At 56.5% G+C, this 23,374-nt stretch overlaps 1 protein-coding gene across 2 annotated transcripts in view; it reads left to right on the plus strand.

The window, feature by feature from the left end:
- The window catches only part of Sdk2 (sidekick cell adhesion molecule 2), a 243,821-nt gene that overhangs the window by 162,405 nt on the left and 58,042 nt on the right, over window positions 1-23,374 (plus strand). For both annotated transcript variants that reach the window (XM_021733719.3, XM_040268502.2), the window contains exons 6-18: window positions 776-887; window positions 2,226-2,416; window positions 2,523-2,606; window positions 4,063-4,257; window positions 4,836-4,952; window positions 6,366-6,533; window positions 7,488-7,590; window positions 14,375-14,551; window positions 15,025-15,161; window positions 15,677-15,824; window positions 17,962-18,102; window positions 19,197-19,378; window positions 19,899-20,014. In XM_021733719.3, the coding sequence (XP_021589394.2) occupies window positions 776-887; window positions 2,226-2,416; window positions 2,523-2,606; window positions 4,063-4,257; window positions 4,836-4,952; window positions 6,366-6,533; window positions 7,488-7,590; window positions 14,375-14,551; window positions 15,025-15,161; window positions 15,677-15,824; window positions 17,962-18,102; window positions 19,197-19,378; window positions 19,899-20,014 (1,871 nt within the window). The remainder of the gene's footprint in view (window positions 1-775; window positions 888-2,225; window positions 2,417-2,522; window positions 2,607-4,062; window positions 4,258-4,835; window positions 4,953-6,365; window positions 6,534-7,487; window positions 7,591-14,374; window positions 14,552-15,024; window positions 15,162-15,676; window positions 15,825-17,961; window positions 18,103-19,196; window positions 19,379-19,898; window positions 20,015-23,374) is intronic.

A 23,374-nucleotide genomic window follows, 5' to 3' on the forward strand; every position in this document is an offset into this window, starting at 1 on the left:
ACACTACCCCCCCCAATGTACATGTTCTTTTTTCTTTTCTTTTTCCTTCAATAAAGCCCCCTCAGTCCTCCACCCTGGGAGTGCCACAGTTTCAGCTGCAGCCCTGCTCATTGCTGACATGAACGTATCTGAGCACCTACTCGGTGGCGGGGTGGGTCTCTGTGCTGGAGAAGTGGACCAGCAGGACCCTGGGTCAGCTCGCGCTGCTGTAACAAAGCTCCCCAGGCGCTGAGCAGCAGACAGCCACGCTCCTGTCCTGCAGACCTCCTCCTGGAGCACACCAGTCGCTGTGGGTCACAGCCCACCTAACCCAGCGTGGCCTGGCCAGGGCTACCTATATCCACAAAGACCCCATTTCCAAAGGAAGTGCATTCCCATCTGCCCGTGAGGAGGGTCGCGGCTCGACTCCGTGTGGAGTCTGCATCTGGGGAGGAGACGGACAGTGAGGAAGTAAACTAACTAGGGAAACTGAGTCAGGAGAAGGGTTCTGAGGGCAGTAGGGAGGGCTGGGGGTGAGGTGTGGCTGCTTCCCCGGAGGAGCACGGAGGGCCTTGGCGGCCAGCAGGGTCCTCAGGGGGCTGTCCCTGGTCACCACAGAGCGCATCACAGAGCAAGAAGGGAAATGACAGTCCCTGGGGTCAGTGTCCAGAGGGCAGCACTGGGCTGCCTCTGCGGCCACCTGCCCCACATCAGGGGTCAGAGATCTCCCATGGCCTGGCCAGGAGGGGTCGGAACTTCCAATCTCTGTGCCCAGCTCACCCCGACCTCTCCCCAGATGTCGGAGGGCCCGCCGACCCCATCGCACCAACCATCATCGTCCCTCCCAAGAACACCAGTGTGGTGGCCGGGACCTCGGAGGTGACCATGGAGTGTGTGGCCAATGCCAGGTGAGTGGGCCTTCCTTTTCTGCTCCTTGTCCCTCCTAACTCAAGCCACTGTTCTGGGGAATGCGGTTGCAATTGAGAAAGTTCTGGAAGCTCTGTCGGGTGAGGACCAGGAGAGCAGAGGAGAGACGGCCGGTGGATGCTCCAGCTGTTGCCCAGGGTGTCGGGTAGGAGCAGGGCTGTCTCCTCTGGGTCCCAAGAGAAGAGAACAGAACCAGGAAGCAGAGCTCAGCCCAGGCTGCCTGGGGCCAGTGGGAGGTGGAGACGCAGCAGCACAGAGAGCAGCACAGAGAGGGCAGAGGGCCTCTCCTTGCCAGCACAGCTAAGCAGAGGGAAGGGTGCATGGGAGATGGGTCATCGCGGTCAAGAACATGGGCTTTGTAGGAGGGAGAATGGGGACCAGGTGCCAGCCTGGCCTGAACTTCCTGCACTTGGGAAGAGTAGAATCATTCCGGGGCCTCCCCCGGTGAGAACACCCTGCTAAGTGCTCCTACTTGACCTCCTTTCTCCCAGCAACTGCCAGCAGCCCAGAGAGGGCAAGCAGCCTGCCCAAGCTCACCCAGCTGGCCGACAGCAGAACTGAAATGCTGCCCCCCCAAGTCCTGTTCACTGCCCTGCTCTGGACTTTGGTCTCCTCATCTGCAAAGTGACCGCCACTCAGTGATGTGGCCTTGAGAAGGAGGAGGGATAGGGGGAGGAGAGGTGGAAAACCTCACTGTAAGGCAAGCAGGTAGGGTGCTGACCCCAGGCTGACCTGGTACCTTCTAAGTGCTCCGAAAACCGATGGGAAGAGTTGAAATGTGATGGGTGAAGAGCTGAATGACATCCTAAGGTCACCTACAGCTGAAGGTCCCTGGAGGGCTGGTCCCTGTAGCCACAGTTCTAGAAATACTCTGTGCAGAACCCGAGTATGCGACAGTGGCCAAGATACACAGTAAAGGCCTTGAGAAGTTCCGCATCGGAGAACCTGGCCAACTCCATAGGACCCAGCGTTTCCAAACTACAGGACCTCACAGGACCCCCCTGAGTGCCCGGGGCAGCACAGACCTCATTCATAGAGGGAAGGCCAGGTGCAGGGCCAGGGGAAGGAAGCCCAGCCAGGCTGCCCTGCGCAGCTACCCAGCGTCGCCAGCCCTGCCCAAGCGCCTCAGCTCACTAACCTCTTCACCCCTAGCCCCGCAGGCGCCCACACAGGCCCAGAGCACTGAGGGGCTCGCCCTGTGTGGGCGTCCAGGAGTGGCCGGGCGTGGCCCGAGGGGGCGGGACACTCCACTGCTCCCGCCCCCGCCCCTCCCCCAGGCCCCCTGCAGCCCAGCACCAACACCGCCCCCCTCCCCGCAGGCCCCTGATCAAGCTGCACATCATTTGGAAGAAGGACGGGGTGCTGGTCTCGGGTGGCATCAGCGACTACAACCGGCGGCTCACCATCCCCAACCCCACGGTCAGCGACGCCGGCTACTACCAGTGCGAGGCCGTGCTGCGCAGCAGCAGCGTGCCCCCTGCGGCCCGGGGGGCCTACCTCACCGTGCTGGGTGAGGCGCTGGGGCTGCGGGGCTCCCCTGGGCAGCGTGGCCGAGGCCTGGGGGAGGGTGACCCCACAGTGGACCGGCTCTGATCTCCTCCTCTGGTCCCCTGCAGAACCTCCTCAGTTTGTCAAGGAGCCAGAGAGACACATCACAGCGGAGATGGAGAAGGTGGTGGACATCCCGTGTCGCGCCAAAGGTACCACGGGGTGGGGGTGGGGGGACAAGAACCCCAGGCCCGCAGCCCCTCCCCTGCCCGGCCACCATTTCCAAATCCCCCCCCCCTTCTAGGGCCACATCATGCAATGGAGCGCCAGTCTGGCTGTGAGCAGCAGCCCTGGGAAACAAACAGGCCAAATTACCGTAATCTCAGGCTGGAAATCAACCCGTGTCATCATAACTTGAGGGTTACAAATGAACCCAAATTACCGTAATTTCAGCACAGGTGACAGATCCAAATTGCCCGTAATTTGAGAGTTGTAGACAATGCCAAATCATCCTAACTTCAGAACCAGCAGGCCCGGGCTGCTCTCACTTGAGATGGGTCCCGGAGCCCCGCCCACTGCTGGGGCCCGTGCTGGTCACCCCCGCACCCCTCACCCCCACCCCCAGCTCCCTGGTCGAGGCTCCGGGAGGATTTCCATTTTTCCATCCTGGCTCTCCCTCCTGCGGCAGCTGGGCTGAGCCAGGGGATAAAGCGGAAACCGTGGACCAGCGGACATGGCCAAATACCCGTCACAGGGCAGAGGGTCGCCCCAGCAGGAAGGAGCCTCCCTGGAGGGGCCGCTCTCCCAGGCAAAGAGTATCCGTGGGGGGCTTTCCGTGGGCCAGGATTGTTCTCAGGGCAGGGGGCGGGGTTTACAGAATGAGCCCAACAGCCAACTCCGGGTTGTTCTAGAACTTACATTCTTGCCAAGGAGATGAGCAAAGCTATAAACAAAGACACCGTATTTCATCCCATCTAAAGTGCCACGAGTTGTAAGGTGCCCCATGATTTTACGAACCACTAAGAAAGAAACAAGGCTGCCGATGAAAAGATGACGGCTGTCAATGCCAGACGCCTCCTGCTCTCCAGGACTTGGCAGAGGGAATGGAGGAGCCCCCTCTGTCCCCGTGGGGTTCCAGGAACTCCAGGCCTGGGGGCGCGGAGCTGTGGGGTGCTCCTCTCAGGAGGCTATTTGAGCAGAGACGCAGAGAGAGGGAGGGTGGGATGGGGAAGAGCCCTCTGGGACCAACCCCCAGGGGCCTCTGGAGGAACCCAGCCCTCTCCCGCCCTCCCCACGGGCTCTGTGCTCAGGTGGGTTTGGGAACCCATCCTCAACGTGGAGGTGCTCAGAGACATAAGTCTCTGCTAAATATTGCAGTAAAAAAAAAAAAAAAAGTTTAAAAATCCATTTGTCCAATCCACCATTTCCAAAGTAGACTGTTCCCGATAAACCAGTCTTTTCATTTTCCTAAAATCCCTACTACATCCAAATGATTTGAGAACTGCCACTCAGGTAGCATCCTTCCCTTCGCTAGAACCAAAAGTGACGCCTCTGGGAAGGTTCTAGAGGCCGAGACACCGGGACCCCCTTGTCCACTTCAGCCTGGCCTCTGCCCAGCAGCCCCCAGGGAGGTAGCAGGAGGCACTGACTCCGCCCCCTGGCCCACAGGTGTGCCGCCGCCGTCCGTCACCTGGTACAAGGACGCTGCAGTGGTAGAGGTGGAGAAGCTGCCCCGCTTCAGGCAACATGGTGACGGGGGCCTGCAGATCAGCGGCCTGGTGCCTGACGACACCGGCATGTTCCAGTGCTTCGCCCGCAACGCGGCTGGCGAGGTGCAGACCTCCACCTACCTGGCCGTCACCAGTGAGTGGGCCTCTCCCATCCTGTCCCTGACCCTGCCCCAGCCAGGGCCTCGAGAGAGCAGCGTGCCCTGGGATCCCAGAAGGCCCCTTGCGCTGCAGCCTGGGGGTGAGGTCAGTTATGCCCACGGCTTCTGCAGACGGAGAGAGCACTCAGGGGAAGCCCACGGCCCTCGGGGTCCCCTCAGGGCCTGGAGCCAAGGGTGGCTGCAGTGGCTCTGGGAGAGAAGGTGCTTTGGATCCAGGTCCCAGCTCTGGGCTTTCTGCTGGCCCCACGTCCCCTGAGCTGGGGAGAGGACCTGCTCTGGCTTCCGAGGAGGAGAACCAGCGCAGAGACAGTCCTCAGCTGGGAGCCTCCGCTCATGTCCAATGGAGGCTCATCCCGTTTGCCTTGTCACCAGGGTGTGAACTGCTCTCTAGGTCCCCTAAACAGAGCCCAGGTGGGGTGTGTCCCCCCCACATGGCAGTGGCCCAGGGAGGCCTAGGCTCTGCAGCCCTCTTCCCCACCCTGGAGCCTCACCCAAGCCCTGCCCCCTCCCCGGTGGGCTCCTCCCGGGTGGACCTTACTGTCTCTGTCTACAGGCATCGCCCCCAACATCACCAGGGGCCCCCTGGACAGCACCGTGATCGACGGCATGTCCGTGGTGCTGGCGTGTGAGACCTCGGGGGCCCCGCGGCCCGCTATCACTTGGCAGAAAGGTACATGGAGCAGACCTCCAGAAGGTGGGGCTGTGTGGTCGCTAGGAGGGTCCTCAGAACTGGGTTCTGGAGCCAGCCACGTGGGGTCCCCTGACAGCGTAGAGGCTGTGCCCTGCGTGAACAGGGCACCTCTCACTTCACAGTGCTCCGTAGGCTGCCTTGCTGGGCCTCGTCTCCACATGAATCAGTAACTTGTTCCAAGCTTCAGGGGGCCCTTCTGTGGGCTGGGGACGATGACATGAGTACACGGGTGACCTGAAGACCAGTTGGTAGTGTCATGTGTGGCCCGTGTTGTGCTGGAAGCAGTGTCAGCTGGCGAATGGCAGTGTTTGATAGTTACATGGTTGCCATGGGCGCTGTGCTGTCCCTCCTCCCAGGCAGCTCAGGGGTCCCAGATGGCTGGGCCACAATGCCCGAGTGTCCACTATGTCCATCTGCCTTGTGCCCCTCCTCCTGCCCTCTGGGCACCCACAGCCTCAACCTCTTGCTGCAGAGGCACGCACACATGTGCACACACACATGCACACACCAGCCCTACTCAGGTGGACCTTCTCACAGGACTCCGGGCCCTGTCCCCAGCACCCACCCCATGCTCTGCAGCTGTCTCCCCAGGGCCTAGGATAGTCTGGCATGCAGCAGGCGCCCACTAAGTACTTGAGGGTGGATGTGGCACAGTCACCCAGCACACACCTGGTTCAGGTGCCTGCCCACATGGGCACATGGACATACCTCTACTTACATGGGGACAGGCGGGGTGTTCTCTAAAATAAAGGGACAGAACCTGTGCTCCAGGCCATCCTGCACTCACCTGTGCATGCTCTCGGCCTCCCCCCACCCCTTTTTCTGTCTATCTCTCCCCCTACCTCCCTCTGCCCAGAACCCCCACCCCACCCCAGGCCAGGCACCGGGCCCCCTGAGTGTCCCTGCAGGTCAGTCTGACAGGGGCTGTGTGTCCCACTCCATGTCTCTCTCTGTCCCTTCCCTGCTCCTTGCCCCTCCCGTCCATCACTGTCCTCTGCTCCCCTAAAGGTGACTCTCTCCAAACACATCCTGTGGCAGGATGTCATCACCAACTTGTCACCTGTCTCCCCAACCCTCCTACCCCCACATCTGGCCCAGGTGCCAGCTGTGGGAGGCTGTGCCCAGCTGCCCCTCACCACCATCGGCAGACAGTGTCTGGCCTTCTCCAGCCAAGGGCAGATAGTGTGGCAGTGAAGATGCCGCAGGAGGCTGGGCCGCAGGTACCACCCTGTAGCCCGGGGCCCTGTGCAGGCCCCCACCCTGCTCCCAGCCCTTGTAGCATCTCCAGAGCGAGGTGTCTGCCCAAGGCCACCTGGAGCAAGGAGGCTTGGGGGATGTGCCACTGCAGGGCTGGGAGCTGCAGGCTGAGCCCACCCGCTGTGTCACCCCCAGGGGAGCGCATCTTGGCCAGCGGCTCTGTCCAGCTGCCCCGCTTCACACTGCTGGAGTCCGGCAGCCTGCTCATCAGCCCCACGCACATCTCCGACGCGGGGACCTACACCTGTTTGGCGACCAACTCTCGGGGTGTCGATGAGGCCTCCGCAGACCTGGTGGTGTGGGGTGAGTGTCTACGGCCAGAGGGCCTACAGGTCTGTGCATGACCGTGTGCACCCCTGCGGGTGCCCGAGACACAGGGACACCTACGGGACTCACACAGTGGCAGTGTCTCCACGCTGGTATCTCTGTCCCAGCCAGGGCCCTTCCTATCAGACGGACAGTGAAGAGTTAATTCAGAGGCCAGGGGCCAGGAGATGAATGAAGGTTCTACCAATGAGGCCACAGGCTGGAGAGTGGGGCCATGCTTGCCTGAGCTGGGGTGGCAGAGAGCTGCCTTCACATACTTGAGGGCAGAAACCAGCAGAGTTTTTTTCCGTAAAGGACCAAATAGGAAATATTTGGGGCTTTGTGGGCCAGACAGTCTCCATCCCAGCTGCCCTGTAACCTCCCTGATGTCCAGAGAGCTGCCGCAGACGGTACCTAACCCAGTGGGCGTGGCCGGGTTCCAGGAAGAGCTTATCGACCCCCTGGGCCACCTGCCGGCTTGGCCCGCAGCCTGCAGCATGCTGACCCCTAATGTAAGGGGACTTTGCAAGCCGCCATCCAACCTGGGACCCACTCCCAAGACTCACGTGCCTGTGGGCGACATGCCCAGACCCAGCGGGGACCTGGGGTACAGCCCTAAACTGGACACCACAGACCCATGTCACCCTGGCAGGCCACTGACAGGCTGGGCCTGGGGCCCTGACCACCCTGAGGTTTCTGTTTCTCTGTCCCTTAGATGATTTGTGAGCAAAGTTAAATGAGCCCCTCTGTGAACGTGGCTTCCAAGAGTCGCCTCGTCTTGGAAGCACACTGTTCCTTTGAAGCCCTGGGACTCCCCCGCAGCACAGCTGTCCAGGTGCCCGACCTGCCTGCATCTGCTTAGCCTCCGGCCACTAAGCCACGGATTCCCGAACAGTGCCCTTCCACCGGCCCGTGCCCTTGGGGTCACACGCCGTCTCTGCTGTCTTTCAGCCCGGACCCGCATCACCAAGCCTCCCCAGGACCAGAGCGTCATCAAGGGAACCCAGGCCTCCATGATGTGCGGAGCCACGCACGACCCCCGAGTGACCATCAGGTAGGTGCTCCACTGTGGCCTGCCCCAGGAAGGAGGGAGGACAGAGCTGAGGGGACAGCATGTCGCCCGGCAGTGGCAAGGCTTGGGGTGCGCATCGTGCCTGGAGCCACTTACAGGGTGGGGGTGTGCAGACTTCTAAATCCACACCGAGGCACGGGCTGCCTTGCGCTGAGTTCAGGCAGTGTCCACGGCGGAGGGGAAAGAGGAAGGGAGTAGAAACAGGAGCGGAAGAGGAAGGGAGGAGGAGGAGAGGACGGGTGGACGGGGAGGAGGAAGGCTCAGCTGCTCTCCGTGGTCTGCGACATCCCTGCCCGGCACCTCCCTGAAGTGCCCCGACTTTTGGTCCCTCTGACCAATGTGACGTGGCCTGGTTCATCGAAGCCCCGGAGGGTCTGCTCACCTGATGTTAGAATCCCCAGCAGAGGGGTCTGGGTAGGAAGACACAGAGGCAGACGTAGGGCTGAGGCAGGAGTCGACCCCTGGGGGGACCCTCCAAGGGAGCAGGGACGGGGAGGTGCCAGACTGAGGTCGTCCTGACCATGGGAAAGCCGGGACCCTGGCCTGCAGGGCTCAGTCCTGCTTTGGAAGAGGTGGGGACCGTCAGCCGTGGACTGAAGCAGCCAAGAAGGGGTGCGAAAGTCAGGACCCCTCCCGGGCTTGGAAGGGTGACACCTGGGCCACCCCCCGAAGGTTTCATGCACTGAAACCAGGAGGACAGAGCACTGGGCTCTCTCCCCTGAGCTCCTTAGAAATGAAGGTTCCCATCGGTGCCTTCTCTGCTCAGTGAGCAGTGTCCTGGGAAGCCACTGGTACCCTGATGGGAGGGACCTGGAGAAATGGCCTCCCCGGCTCCACCAGGCTGCCGCGTCCTGGGGCGCCATCTGGCGGCCAGAGAGCCAGGAGGGTCTTCGCGGCCACAGGAAGCCAGACCCTGGGGCCAGGGGGCCAGGGAGCTCTGGCTTTGACCAGCATGGCTTCTCCGAGGGCGCACGGCGGCCCCAGAGGGGAATCCCAACGCGGGGTGAGACCATGGACCAGGCTGTCTTCATTTCTGGGTTTCTTAGATTTTTCTTTAAAAAAAATTAATAAACCAGCTGTGAAAAGGTCCTCAGAGAGAAGCCACACAGAATCCTGCTGTGAGTCTCAGACAGGGACATGATGTCGCACGTCGCACCTTCTCTATTTTTAGCTTCCGTTAATTGAAAAACTATAATAACAAGAAGTTACGTTAATTTGGTAACAGTTCAGATTTATTGATAAAAATGTCATCGACTCCTATGTGACTTGCATATTTTGCTCCTTCTCTACAAATAATTCTTTTTTTAATGTTTTTTAAATTGTTGATGGACCTCTATTTTATTCATTTATTCCTATGTGGCACTGAGAATCTAACCTAGTGCCTCACACGTACGAGGCAAGGGCTCTACCCTGAGCCACCCCCGCAGCCCATGCTCTACATAATTCTTGATGCATGAAGGGATTCAAAGCTCTCGTGCAACAGTTTTGTAGACCCACCCTCTTGGGACCCCCCCCAGCAATCTCCAGGTGGTGAGCCCCTGCTCCAGTTTACAGAAGGGGGTCCTCACCTGGAATGAAATTAATCAGCCAGGACAATCCTTTTAAGATGGGAGGAGAGAGCAAAACTGATCCTTCACCGCCACCACCCACCCTACAAGTGGCATCGTCGATACCCAAAGTCAGCCTTCACCTCCTCTCCCAGCCCATCTTGTCTAGATGGTGGGAATAGGGCCCTCCATCTTCTGGAGGTAAATCTTAAAAATATAGCTCAATGGCTATTTTTTTTTAAAAAAATAGCATTTTTAAAGCTCCCCAGACAATTCTTATCATATCCCCAGGATTGAAACCCCTGTTCCAGTTGGGCACAGTGGCCCACACGTGTAATCCCAGATACTCAGGAGGCTGAGTCAGAAGGATCTCAAGTTGGAGGTCAGCCTGAGCAACTTAGCAAGACTCTGTCTCACCATAAAAAAAAAAAAAACCCCAAAAACTCCTATTCTAGCTGCAAAGCTGCAAAACTCAACAGGGTCCCCTGAGCAGAAAGGATGCCAACAATCAGATGACAGCAACGTGGGGCCACTGGTCCCTGAGTGACACATGCTCAGAATCCAGCCAGGTTCCAGGCTCGGGGGGCTGGGCAGGTGCAGGCTTCAGCATGAAATCCTCCAAGACCATTCTAGAAAGAAATGCCTCTGTTTGGTGTCTGGCCCCAGATTCAGACCAAACTGGAACAATCCACTTTTAACCATTATTAATATTAATATTTTTATTATATAATAAATATTTTTAGGCTGCCTTTCCCTCTGGAGATGCCTGCATTCTCCCTTGAATATGTATCTGCTTTCCTAAATAAATCTGTCCCTGTCTCTGGTGCCTGCTAAAACTCTTTTCTGTCACGTACCCCAAGGACCCCACTGGTCCTGAGTCCAGGTTCCCCGGCTTCAGGACCTCCTCCAGGGGACATAAAGTTGAGGGACATGCAAACAGGTCTGTGTGGAGCAGAGCGTCCTTGGAGCACCCAGGGGCACCATGGGCGTGGATGGTGGGCCTGAATGTCCCCCAGGTACACCCATCCAACATTTCCTTCCACCCAGGCCTGACCCTGCACCTGTGTCTCATGGGACATCTAGGCCCTGGGATCCTTCTGCCACCCCCCCCCCACATCTACTGCTTTCTCTTAATTGTGTCTTTAGAAATAATCTGTGCTGATGATGACAGCCGAGTTCTCAGCACCCCCTATTCTTCCTCAAGGAACGCTCTCACTTCCTTCTCCATGCACCCCAGGGTGAGGCGGCACAAATGGAAAACCCCCAAGCCCAGCGGCCATCCTTGTTTAGGATACACGTTCCGAGCCCTGGTCATGCAAACAGGTCCTTGCTCTGCTGGCCGGCTCCCTCTGCCGCCTCCTCTCCCAGAGCACACCTGGGCAACTTCTGAGGCCAGCCTCCTTACACTGAGAGTTCTTCCAAAGTGCCTCCCAAAAAACAACAACAACAAAAAAATTAATTATACAACAAATTGTAGGGAGCAAACATAGAAAATGCAGATGAACTGAGACAGAGGAGGGGGAAAGTAGCGATATCAGTTCCTTTTAATCAGACATAACTGTGGTCATGCTTGGCTGCTTTTCTTTTTACATCTTTGGGGGTCCCAGGCACTGAACCCAGGGCCTTGCACATGCTAGGAAAGTGCTCTGTCGCCATGCTCCGTCCCCAGTTGTTTTTTGTCTTTTGTGACAGGGACTTGTAAGTTGCTGAGGCTGGCCTTGAACTTGCCATCCTCCTGCTCAACCTCCTGAGTCCCCGAGGTCACAGGCCTGCATGCACCACTTGGGTACCATTTTTAACAACCATCAACACACTTTTCCTCGGCTTTTTTCTCAAGAACCTGGTCCCACGACAATAAATATTTTTTATCAACTCAATTTCTCAATTATTCAGGAGTTCGTTGTATGGCTGGAGTGTGATTTCTGTTACCCGTTCCTTAGTCCTGGGTATTTGCATTATTTCTAAATGTTTGCTAATATGAGGAAATCTCATCATGAACGTCCTTGTAACTGAATATTTTTACATGTCTTTGATTTTCTGAGGACTATTATTATATAAGGCTAAGAGGGCCTCTAAAGCCCTCATCAAAATTTCTTAACAGCAATTACATAATTGCAGATTATTTTGGAAAATTTCTGCCCCATCTGAGTTCCATAGACTTGGGGGTTGTCTTGTTTTGTTTTTTTTTTTTTAACTTTTATTTATGGAAATTCCTGGTAAGAACATGCTTAGTTTTGTAAAATGCCACTAGGACTGTTTTCCAAAGGGGTGGCATCATTTCACACTCCCACCAGCAGCAAGTGAGTCCCCAGCCACGCGTGGTGCCATGTTCTGGGGTCTGCTGTTCCTGCAGCTGGGTGGTGGAGCTCGCTCTTGTGATAATTTGCATTTCCCTGCTGGCTCTGCTGGGGAACCTTCCCGTGCGTTGTTTATCCTCCGTGTCTTCTTGGAGGCTGTCCGTCAAGGACGTCGGCCCAGTTCATAATCGGGTTGACCACTGTCTTATGGTTAAGAGTTCTCCGTATATTTTGGATAGCAGTGCTCTATCAGTGCTGCTCATGCAAATATTTCCTCCCCATCTGCAGTTTCTCCCTTTTTTTCTCTCTTGACACTATCAAAGAGCAGAAATTGTTCATTTCTAATTTTTTCTCATTTTTAAATATCTAATTAATTTTGAATTTTTTAATTTTAACCCAATTTACCAATTATTTCTTCCATGGATCATGCCTCTCTGGTCCAAAAAGTCAGCACCAAACCCCGGGGCACCTAGATTCTCTCTGTTATCTTCTGGGAGTTTTAGAGGTTGGCATCCCCTGTGTGATCCGTTTGAGTTAATGTTTGTGAAGGGGATAAGGTCAGCTCTGTGGCTAGAGTCTTTTTGTTTGTTTGTTGTTGCATGGTGTTTGTCCAGTTGGTCCAGCACCAGTTGTTGAAAGGACTCCTTCCTTTTAGTTTTGCCTTTTTGTTTTTGTTCTCATTCTGCTTTCATGTAATCTATTTGTTGGAGAAACCAGGTTCTATAAGACAGGTCAGCAAACTCTTTCTGCAAAGGGCCAGACAGAGAGTAACTATTTTAGGCTTTGAGAGCTGTGGGAACTTCGTCATAACCCCAGAAGCAGACCTAGACAACATGTCAACAAATGGACATGAGTGTTGCAATAAAACTTTATTTACACAAACAAACGGTGGGCCGAAGTTTGCTGACCCCACTGTAGATTCCATAATCTGGGTTTGGCTAACTACTTTCACATGTGCTCACTTGTTCTTCTCTCCCCTGAATTCCTGATTAGATTTAAGTTCAGTGACTTGGCACAAATCCTTTGCAGTCAGTGATCTATGCCTCTTGACATGCCACGTCCTGACGCAAAGAGAGTCTGCCGCCCCAGGTTGTTTCCTAAGCAGCAATCACTCTCTGCAACTAGATTTGCTTTTAAGGAAACCTCTGCCCATCCGTGGATTGCTGATAAGGAGGATTCTTTTCTAGATAAAGAGATGAATGGAAGGTTATTACTGTTGTCAGTTTGTAACTAGGTAGTGAAAGCCTTGAGAATTAACTGAGCAATTTCATTGCTGGTAATTTGTCCTTGAGGAAGGGATTTGGGAGACATGTGCATATTTTGCCATTAAGGATGTTCCTCACAGCATTAACTACAGCCTCTGAAGAAAAGGAGCCAAACTGTACGCTCAATGAGAGGACATCAGCTCAATGACGGGGTCGTGTGAAAACACCCTCCTGTGGTTTAAAAAAGCCTGGTGGAATTGTCACAGCCAAAGGAGCAGGTGATATTTTGCTGAGTGGACAAGGTAGCTTTAAAAATAGGATAGACAGATTGAAGCTCAGATGACAGATGGGTGGATGGAGGGAAGGGTGGGTAGAAGGATGGATGGATGGATGGATGGATGGATGGATGGATGGATGGATGGATGGATGGATAAAAGCAAGCTTGGATGGATGGATAGATGGATGGATGGATGGATATATGGGTGGAAGGAAAGATGGATGGCTGGAAGGATCACTAGAAATCATTGATGCAAATTTGCTGTGTCAGTAAAAATATTGATGTTTGACTTTTACTGACCTCGTGCATGTTTCCGGCAGCACTGAGTGTTTTATGGCTCTGCATCCTAGGGCCACCCTGTGAGGGGGGTGGCTTTAGTTCCCACATATTCCAGGTGAGAAACCGAGGCCCAGCAAGGTTAAGGAAACTTGCCCAAGGTCACAAAGCTGATGCGTGGCCGAGGCAGCCCTTGACCCGGGCTGTCCCTCTGCCGGACACCACCTGTCCATGCACACAGGGAGAGGAGTCTGGAAGGTCATTTATGGGTTCATCGTCGTTCCCTGGCCCTGGGAAACCTTCAAGTTTCTTTTGTCCTTTTCCTTTATCCTTCACTTATTTTTTTTTTCTTATCTCTACTTTCCGCTTCTCAGTTGATTTCTCTTTTTAGACTTGGTTTAAAATATTGCAGGCGCGCTCTCTCTAGCCATCTTACATTCTCCCACTCTGGACGCTTCTAGCCCCCTGTGCCCACCATCCCGAGCCCCGGGTAATCTCTCATGCCAGCTTTCCCTGGGGGGACAGCGCAGCGCCCTGCCCCTCAGAGCTGGCCCTCCAAGTGTGTTGACGGGGACGGTAATGGCTGTATTTCCTCTAGGACAACTCCAGAGGAGATATTTCTTACTGTCAGGCCCGGGCCCGTGTGTAATTTCTCAAGTCCCCCTTTGTACCGACTGACCGGAGCTAAAGTGATTTTTTGGACACTGAAGTCAATTTGTCACAGTGATGCATTGATCTAATGATCCCCCTCATAAAACTAATTCCAAAATGCAGTCTGTGTGGGAACTCTGATTCCTTTTCCAGTGGTGATCTTTTCCCCTCTGCAGAAGCGGCCCTTCGGCTGGCTCTTTTGTGCTGCGCGTTTTGCAATGGCCTCTGGCCAAGAGCAACGAGGCTTTGACCCAGACCTGAACCCAAGGTGTAAATGACCAATAATGACTTCAGTTTGCAGTGACTGGCAGCCGCAGGAATGAGGGGCTTGGGGCCTCGCTCTCCACGCCTCCTTCCAGGCCCGTGTCCTGCCCGAGCCCCGCCAGCCCCGGAGGAACCCCTGCAGCCTGGGGTGGTCCCCACCCCGCTGGCACTGCCTTTCCAGGACAGATTTGGGATGGGCTCCCGGGGTCCACCCCTCTCCCCCTCCTCACTGGCACCTCCTGCCCTCAGGTACGTGTGGGAGAAGGACGGGGCCACCCTGGCCACGGAGAGCAACCCCCGCATCCGCCTGGACAAGAACGGCTCCCTGCACATCTCGCAGACCTGGTCAGGGGACATTGGCACGTACACCTGCCGGGTGCTCTCAGCCGGTGGCAATGACTCCCGCAGTGCCCACCTCCGTGTCAGGTAAGGACAGCCCTCCCCGGTGCCGTGGGACAAGGGACATGCAGACATGGCGGCGGGGAGGCCAGAGCCAACCCACTCCCTTTAGTGAGGACGCAGGACCAGCCTGTGTCCTCCAGGCCATTCCCTCAGCTCAGCGAGGCCCCGGTCAAGAGCAGGCATCTGGCGGGGCTTAGAGCATTGGGGCCCAGAGAGAAGACCCCCACCCACTGGACGGCCCAGAGGCCACGCTCTCCCTCTGAGCTCGAGGTGTCGTGAAAATGCAGGGCCACCCCACTCAAGTCTGCGCGGCCCTGTCACCTGACCGTGGGCCACTCAGGGCTGCAGCCATGTTACAGGGGCACAGAGCTCCAGAGGGGGCAGGGTCCCACAGGTGTCCTTGCCTAACACCTCCCATGGCACCAGAGCGGGGAGGGTCCAGGAAACCTTTGATGAGTTTGAGGCCACTCAGGCCTCTGCACACATCTGTCTTGCAGGCAACTGCCCCACGCCCCCGAGCACCCCGTGGCCACGCTCAGCACCGTGGAGAGGAGGGCCATCAACCTGACGTGGGCCAAGCCCTTCGACGGCAACAGCCCGCTCCTCCGCTACGTCCTGGAGATGTCCGAGAACAGTAAGGTCCCCGTGGCCCTCCTGCGCCCTCCACAGCAGCCCAGGCCAGCGGGGGGCTGGGGCCTCACACACGTGGCTCTGGCCCAGCTCCCCACGGCTGGCTCTGGGGCCCGTAGGTCCTTCCTCCCCATACGAAGGGAACAGTGGCTTCTTCCTGAGTCGGGGTGACAGTGACTGAGATGGTGCACAGGACAGTCCACAGGGGTGATGGCTTTTATTCTTATCTTTCTTCTCCAAGCTGCTCACTTCCAAATGAGCAGATGTGACCCGTACGGCGTTCTGCGAGGGCGTCCCAATCCTGGGAGCCCTTGCTGCCTCCCAGCCCCCTCCAGCCCCCAGGGAATCCTGGGCTAATGGGACCCAGAACGATGACCTCGTTCTGGGCGGCTGCTGGACCAGCAGGGAGGCCCTCACTCTTCTGCAGGCCAGGATGAGGCCGGACCCTGCGAGGAAGGAAGGGAGGACAGGAGTCTGGTCCCCCGAGACGCCCATCTGTGCCCCACTCTCTCCCTGCAGATGCCCCCTGGACCATACTCCTGGCCAGCGTGGATCCGGAAGCCACCTCCGTGATGGTCAAGGGCCTGGTCCCCGCGCGCTCCTACCAGTTCCGACTGTGTGCCGTGAACGACGTGGGCAAAGGACAGTTCAGCAAGGACACAGAGAGGTGAGGGAGAGGGTGTCCCTGCGGTGTCTGCTGGACACCACGGGGCAGGGCTCCCTGGGCTGCCGACTGCCCACCAGGGACAGCTCCTGGGTCAGCTCCTCTCTGCTCCCCCTGGGTGGGATGGGGTGGTGCCACTCATGAGGACCACCGTGGGTGGCACGAGGACCCCGTGAGCTGCCCCAGGCAGAGACTTCCCCAAGCCCGCGCTCCCTCACTCTGCTCCCCAGCCCCGGGGGCTGCAGCCATGTTACAGGGGCACAGAGCTCCAGAGGGGGCAGGGTCCCACAGGTGTCCTTGCCCAACACCTCCCATGGCACCAGAGCAGGGAGGGACCAGGAAAGCTTTGGTGACTTTGAACCAAAACAACAGGTGGTCCCTATCAAAGCCTCCCGCAGTGATACCCGTTCACATGGAAGAAATCCTACCCAATGCCACCCCGCAGGACCAACAGCCACCTCACCAAGAAAGACGTCAAGGTCATGGGACAGACCAGACTCACTCATGTGATTTGGGGTTTTTTTTGTTGTTGTTGTTTTATTGGTTGTTCACAACATTACAAAGCTCTTGACTTATCATATTTCATACATTAGATTGAAGTGGGTTATGAACTCCCATTTTTGCCCCAAATGCAGATTGCAGAATCACGTCGGTTACACATCCACAATTTTACATAATGCCCTATTAGTACCTGTTGTATTCTGCTACCTTTCCTGTCCTCTACTATCCCCCTCCCCTCCCCTCACATCTTCTCTCTCTATCCCATCTACTGTAATTCATTACTCTCCTTGTTTATTTTCCCTTTCCCCTCACAACCTCTTATATGTAATTTTGTATAACAATGAGGGTCTCCCTTCATTTCCATGCAATCTCCCTTTTCTCTCCCTTTCCCTCCCACCTCATGTATCTGTTTAATGTTAATCTTTTCTTCCTGCTCTTCCTCCCTGCTCTGTTCTTAGTTGCTCTCATTATATCAAAGAAGACATTTGGTATTTGTTTTTTAGGGATTGGCTAGCTTCACTAAGCATGATCTGCTCTAGTGCCATCCATTCATGTGATTTGTGACACAGATCACACGCACCAGAGCTGGGCCCCAGGCTCTTCAAAGGGCACTCCGGGTGCCTATGAAGAGACCCCTGGCTGATGCCCAGCTCTGTGGGTTTGCATGGCTCAAGTCTCTGACGTCACTGACACCCCCAGGGGGTGGGGGCGTGACACTGACAAGAACAGGCCCTGACAGGTGCCAGCCCAGCACCGGGAGCAGGAGGATTTACTGAGGCTCACTGTTAGTTGAGCACCTGCTCTGCACCAGGCTGTGTTTGGAGCTGGGGAGGTGGTGAGGTGGACAAAGGGCCGTGGCCCCAGAATCCCAACAGGGAGACGCAGGGTGCAGGGAGCCACCCGCCCACGCGCCTGCCTGGCCTTCCTGCGCCTCTGAGTCATCGTCCTAATGAACCTGCAAGCTCAGGGCTCTGAGTCACCCCACTTCAGCCTGCGTGGAAGCAGGAGGCGCAGTGCGGCTGGGGAGCCATCCATCAGGAGGCAAGAACGTAAAAATAAGCAAACAGGAGCGGCATCCATCAAAAATAATCAACTTTTGTTTTTAATGGATAAGCGTCAGCCGCGTGAAAAATGCACCCAGGTGGAACACTGCGTTCCCGCCACGCAGGAGGGGGGAGGCAGCCGTGGCTTCGGGGGGCACCACACCCATGCCACCTGCCCATCCGGGGGCTCCCTGGTCAGGTCAGGAGGCACCTGGGAAGCAACTCGCACTCCCACTTCTAAAGCACTTGAACACGCCTGAGCTCCTCACCCCAACAGGAGCTTCCTTGAAAAATGAGACACTGAGACCCATGTCCCTCGACGGCACCCGAAACGCGTGCGTTGGGTGTTTTGTAGTGTTTTTAAAAGGTGAACCTCTGTCAGTCTAGTCAGGCAGGCAAAGTTGTTGTTTTTTTTTTTTTTTTTAGCAGAAACCAGCTCAGAGAGATTAAGTGAGTTACCCAAAAGCACACAGCAAGTGTGCAGCCTCTGATGGGGAGAGGACGGGCAGGGTTTGGCCTCCTCGTATCCCATGAAGCTCCTGCGTTTCCCCAGAGACCCAGAGCGAGGGGCTCACCACTCTTGTCTCTTGGACCAGGGTCTCCCTCCCTGAGGAACCCCCGACGGCTCCTCCGCAGAACGTCATCGCCAGCGGCCGCACAAACCAGTCCATCATGATCCAGTGGCAGCCACCTCCTGAAAGCCACCAGAACGGCCTCCTCAAGGGCTACATCATCAGGTAGGCGTCCATCCTGAGGTCAAGAGGAGCAGCCAACCCAAGGGGAAAGGGACGTGCGGGGCCAGGCGTGGACTGGAAGACGGTACAGATTCGTGGCAGGTCGTTCTCCGCCCACCGAGGGCCAGGAGACACTACACGCACCCACTGTGGTAGGAAGGATTTAGGTCAGACATGTAGAAGAACTTTCATCAGCGAGAGTCTTAGAAATCAATAGGCATGGAAGAGCGAGGACCTAGGATAGTCTCCCCCAGGTGGTGTGGAAGGCGGGGCCACCATGTGCCAGGGCCACCAGGAGACGGAGACGGGCGAGCTGTTTTAAGAAGCCCTCTGGTTGGGGCCTGGAGCGCCTTGGCAGTTGGATTTGGGATGCACCCAAACCCTGGGGGCCTCTCAGCGCCCCATTCTCAGGTTCTAAGAGAGGCGCACACCATGGCTCCGTGAGGCAGCCCTTCCTCCCAAGTCTGGTGGTGCAGAACCGTTCTCGGTTCTCGTGGCCTCTGTGTTCCAGTGGCAGGTGGTGGCACAGGTGGCCTTGGATCTCCCTCTCACTGCGGCAAGGAAGCCGCTCTCCTAAAGGAGACAATGAGCCCCGGGGCTGGGCTGGGCTGGGCTGGGCTGGGCTCGTCCTTAGCTTGCACGAGGCCCAGGTCCATCCTCAACCACGAAAGTTAAAAATAAAATAAAATAAAACACCAGAAAACAAGCCCAACCGTGGGGACCACTGTTCTGTCAATGGCCTTTAAAGACTGAGGCCCACGGGGTCTTCCCCAGGAACTCTCAGCCCCCCTGGCCAGGCGTCCAGCTCCTGTCCTTGTCCCCCGTTAAGAGGACCCGTCCAGACACACCAAATCTGTGCCACCAGGGGGAAGCTGCTGAACTAAAAAGGCTCACAGTTTCTCCAGCTCCGCGGCTGCGTGGAGCCCAGCCCAGGGGCTGGACGGCCACCGGGCCGCGGCTGCCTGTCAGAAGCACAGACGCCGAGCGTATCCAGCCCCCAGGGAGGTTCGGGCAGAAAGTGTTGCTCTGGGCAGTTTCCTGGGTACGTGGCGAGCAGCTGGACTCGGGGTCCACCGTGCCCTCACCTCCTTCCCCAGGTACTGCCTGGCCGGGCTGCCCGTCGGGTACCAGTTCAAGAACATCACGGATGCCGACGTCAACAACCTGCTGCTGGAGGACCTCATCATCTGGACCAACTACGAGATCGAGGTGGCGGCCTACAACAGCGCCGGGCTAGGGGTCTACAGTAGCAAAGTCACCGAGTGGACGCTGCAGGGAGGTGGGTACCGGCGGTGGCCTCGGGGCCAGATGCATCCCTTCCTCCAGGCCCAGCCCTGTCGGGTCCTCTGCCTGTCCAGGCCCGAGCACCTCAGGCCTGCTTCACCCAGGCCCTTGCTATGCCCGTGGGTGGATCGGCCCCTGTGTCCAGCTCCTGCAAGGTGGCCAGCTAGGAGGAAGGGGAGGAGGGGGTCAGCTTGGGACATGGGGAAGGGCAGTGGCTTCCCAGGCACGAGGACCTTCTGCAAAGTCTCACTTGACTGGATCACGCACGAGACAGCTTGACCCCCCAGTTCTGCATGCGAGATCTTGCATATCCACCCCAACTACTCATCAGCGCCCTGTGCGTGGGTCCGGCAGGCTTTATCGAACCCCAACTAATCCAGAGAGAGGAAGAGGGCACCTCGAGTCTGCACAGGGAGGGGGAGTGGGGCGGGCAGCAAAGTGTGGACTCCCAGCCCTGCGTCGGGGCCAGGGAGGTGCACAGGTCCCTCCAGCCCACCCCGTCTCTTGATCTCCAGTCCCCACAGTCCCCCCTGGCAACGTGCACGCCGAGGCCACCAATTCCACGACCATCCGCTTCACCTGGAACGCCCCCAGCCCCCAGTTCATCAATGGCATCAACCAGGGCTACAAGGTACACGTCTCGGGAGGGCGGAGGCTGCAGAGGGGAGCCAGGGGGGGGGGTCCCTCTGCTTCTGAGATCACAGGCCCAGACCAAGTGGAAGACAAGGGTAGAGACAAACAGTGTGGAGCCTTCCTCCAATGCCACACACAGGCCTGGGGGAGTGGGGACCGTACAGACAGGAGTGTTCTCGGTGACACTGGACCATAAACGAGACCCGGTCCAGGCTCAGCACCCCTGGGTGCAGCCATGGCCCCACTGGAACAATCCAGCTCGCACTTCTTAGTACCATCACTGGGCTGTAGGGGGCATCCTGCTGGGGTGGTCCCCCTGACCCCACACAGAGTGGCTCAGGGCGGGGGGTTGGGGCCCAGGCTAAAACCCCAGCTCTGCCCCCTGCTGTCTGCTTGGACAAGGTCTTTAGTGGGTCTGAGCTTCAGTCCTTCTGTCAATATTTACTGAGCGACGACTGTAGCCGCCACACTGGCTTCTCGTAACTAAACGGAGTTTCCTTCTGGGGTGAAGACCGTGAGCCTATTCCCCAGGGTCGCGTGAGGACCAAGCAGGATAATGTGTGTGGTCCCTCCAGCACAGTGGCCAACGTCGTGAGCCCCCAGCGTGGTGTGGGTGGGACCAGGCCTTGGTTTCCTAGGGCTGCCACAACCCAGGGCCCCGACAGGCGGCTTCAACAACAAGGAACGTTGTCACAGCTCCAGGGGCTGGAAGTCCAACCAGGGGTCAGCAAGTTTGCTTGCTTTTGAGTTCTCTCCTGGGCTGTGGATGGCGCTGCCCTCTCTGTCCTCCGTGTGTGTCTGTGGCCTGTCCACCTGTCCTGTTGGATTAGGCCCACCCTAATGACCTCGACCTCGTCTAACTTGAAGGACCTCTCCCATCTCCTGGTGGTCACAGTCGGAGGGGCTGGGGTCAGGACGTGAATGCAGGGGACAACCCATGACAGCCGACGCAGTGGCAGTGGCAGTAGTACTAGCGCACTGGCTACCTCAGGAACGGCGCCGAGTCAGGGTGTCCACCTGGAACCTGACCTTAGATCCTCGCCCGGGCTCTCTTCTCCTCCCAGGGGCACATCCTGCCCGCCCCCACCCCCGAGTACTGAAGCCAGGTCACACGGGACATCGTGCCTGTCCCCAGCATCCTGGGGCAGGTGTCCAGGGGCCGTCTGCTCCCCCTTGTGGGAATGGAGGCCGAGGGGGCGTTTGGGGGGCTCGGGAAGCCAGCGGGGAAGGGGAGAGAGCTACAGGCTCTGATTTGAGCTGAGGGATCTGGTGACCCTGAGGTGACTTCGGCCACGTCCTGGAGCCCTGTACCCCTCTGCATAGGTTTCCACACGTGCCACACCCCAGAGCCTCTCTGGGACAAGCAGCTGAGCCACGTTACTATGGGGTGTGTGCGTGGGGACCAGCCAGGAAGGGAGGGGGATGAAGGTGCCAGGAGAATTTCTGCTTAGATCCCCTGGCCCACCCGGCCACGGCTTCTCCCTGGGAGGGCAGGCGACCCCGGGCTGGGCTGAGGTCAGGGTGCCGCAGCCTGACGCTCCAGTGCTAGCTGGCTCCAAAGACTCCTAATAGGGACCCAAGGGGGAAGGCAGGGAGGGCAGGAGGAGGCCAGCGTTGCCAGGGAGTCCAGGAACCAAGCTGGGGACAATTAGCTCCCTGCTGCCGAGCCTGAGCCTAAGTTCTACTGCACATGTGGGAGGGCTCAGCCACAGACCGCTCCCCAGGCTGGAGGCCAATCAGTGGCCTGGACAATTAGAGCAATGGCCCAGGGTGACCCAGAGCAAGAAAAGGCTGCAGAAGCCCCCCTCCACCCCCCGACACCTGCCGATGCTCGGGCCCCGCTTGGCATCCTGCACGCAGTAGCTGTTCAGTTAAAACCAGTGGGGATGAGCTGCCCGGTGTCTTGAGACCCGGAGCCGGTGGAAGAGGAAGGGCCCGTTTCCCGAGAGCCCTGGGGAATGAGGGTCCTGGTCTTCACCCCACTCTCCAGAGGAAGAAACGATGGCTCAAGAAGGAAGTCACTTGTTCAAGGTCAAGGGAGTCACGGCCAAGGCTGAGATTCAAACCAGAGCCAGCGCTTTTTCTTCCCTTAAAAAGAAAACACGTGTTATGTTTTTATTATAAAATCAGGATTACCACTTGATTTTTTTTTTTTTCGATACAAATGACTAAAGGCAGGAATTTTTTTCTCCTGCTTCTTTGGCTTTCGGTGTGTCTATTACAGAGAGGGAAAGGGGGAAAAAAAAAAAAAGGAGTGGATGTCTCTTGTATACCTGTGATAAAAATGGAATTTTCTTGTCCACTTTCAAATTGTGAAAAATTTTAAACATCTACAAAAGTAGAGGGAAGGCGCTGATGAATGCCCCTCTACCAGCCCAACTTCCCCTGTCCCAGCTCACGGCCACATCTGTCCCACGGACTCCCCGGCCCTCCCCCTTCCCCTAGAATATTTTAAAGCAAATCCCGGGCCGTTTTGTTCCATAAATGCTATTGTAGATGAGGATCCTAGACAACGTCTCCTTTTAGAACAAAACCCATCATCGTCGTCATGCCTAAAAACGTCAACAGCCCCTGCACGTCATGAGACACCCGGCCAGCCTTGCAGGTTCTGGGACTGCCATGTCATTTCTGACACCCGTTGGTTTATTTGCTCCAGGATCTAAATGAGGGCCCCACGGTGGCAGGAAGTGGGGTTTTTTTTAAGGTCTTGGTTGATCTATATATTCTCTCTCTCATCTCTTTCTCTCTCTTTTTTCTTATTATTTATTGGGTGAAGAAACTGAGTCATTTGTCCTGTGGAATTTTCCACAGCCTGGATTTTGCTGATTGCATCCCGTGGGGTCATTTAACACGTTCTTCTGAACACTATATTTGCAGTAAATTGGAATGTTCAACCACGGGCTGGTCGGACTCAGGTTCGATTTCTCTTTCTTTTTTTTTTTTTTTTTTTTGGTTGTTGTTGTTTTCAGTTCTGCTTCCTAGATGGCCTTGTGTATTTTCGTCGAAGACCAAGTCTGACTGTCTCTCATGGTGATGTCGGTGGCTGTCGATGGCCCTCCCATGATCTATTATTTCAGCAGGGGTTGCAAAATTGGGATAGGGAAATGCTATCGTTGCCTTTTGATTTATTAGCTGAAATGCTTTTTTAGAAAAGAGTGTTCCCTTTATTGACTTTTTGGCCAACTGAACATTGAGTTCATTTAGTTTGAAAAGCCGAGCGCCGGCCCCATTCTTTCTGATTGCTTACCAATTTGCAGTATAATGAATTGGTTCCTTAGTCGCCTCTAAGGTAACAAATGAGTCGCGGCTGGACGACGGGTGTACGTCCGGCTTTGTTTTGCTTTTTGTAATATTATTA

Source organism: Ictidomys tridecemlineatus, chromosome 3, assembly GCF_052094955.1.
Source record: "Ictidomys tridecemlineatus isolate mIctTri1 chromosome 3, mIctTri1.hap1, whole genome shotgun sequence".
Taxonomy (NCBI): Eukaryota; Metazoa; Chordata; class Mammalia; order Rodentia; family Sciuridae; genus Ictidomys; species Ictidomys tridecemlineatus.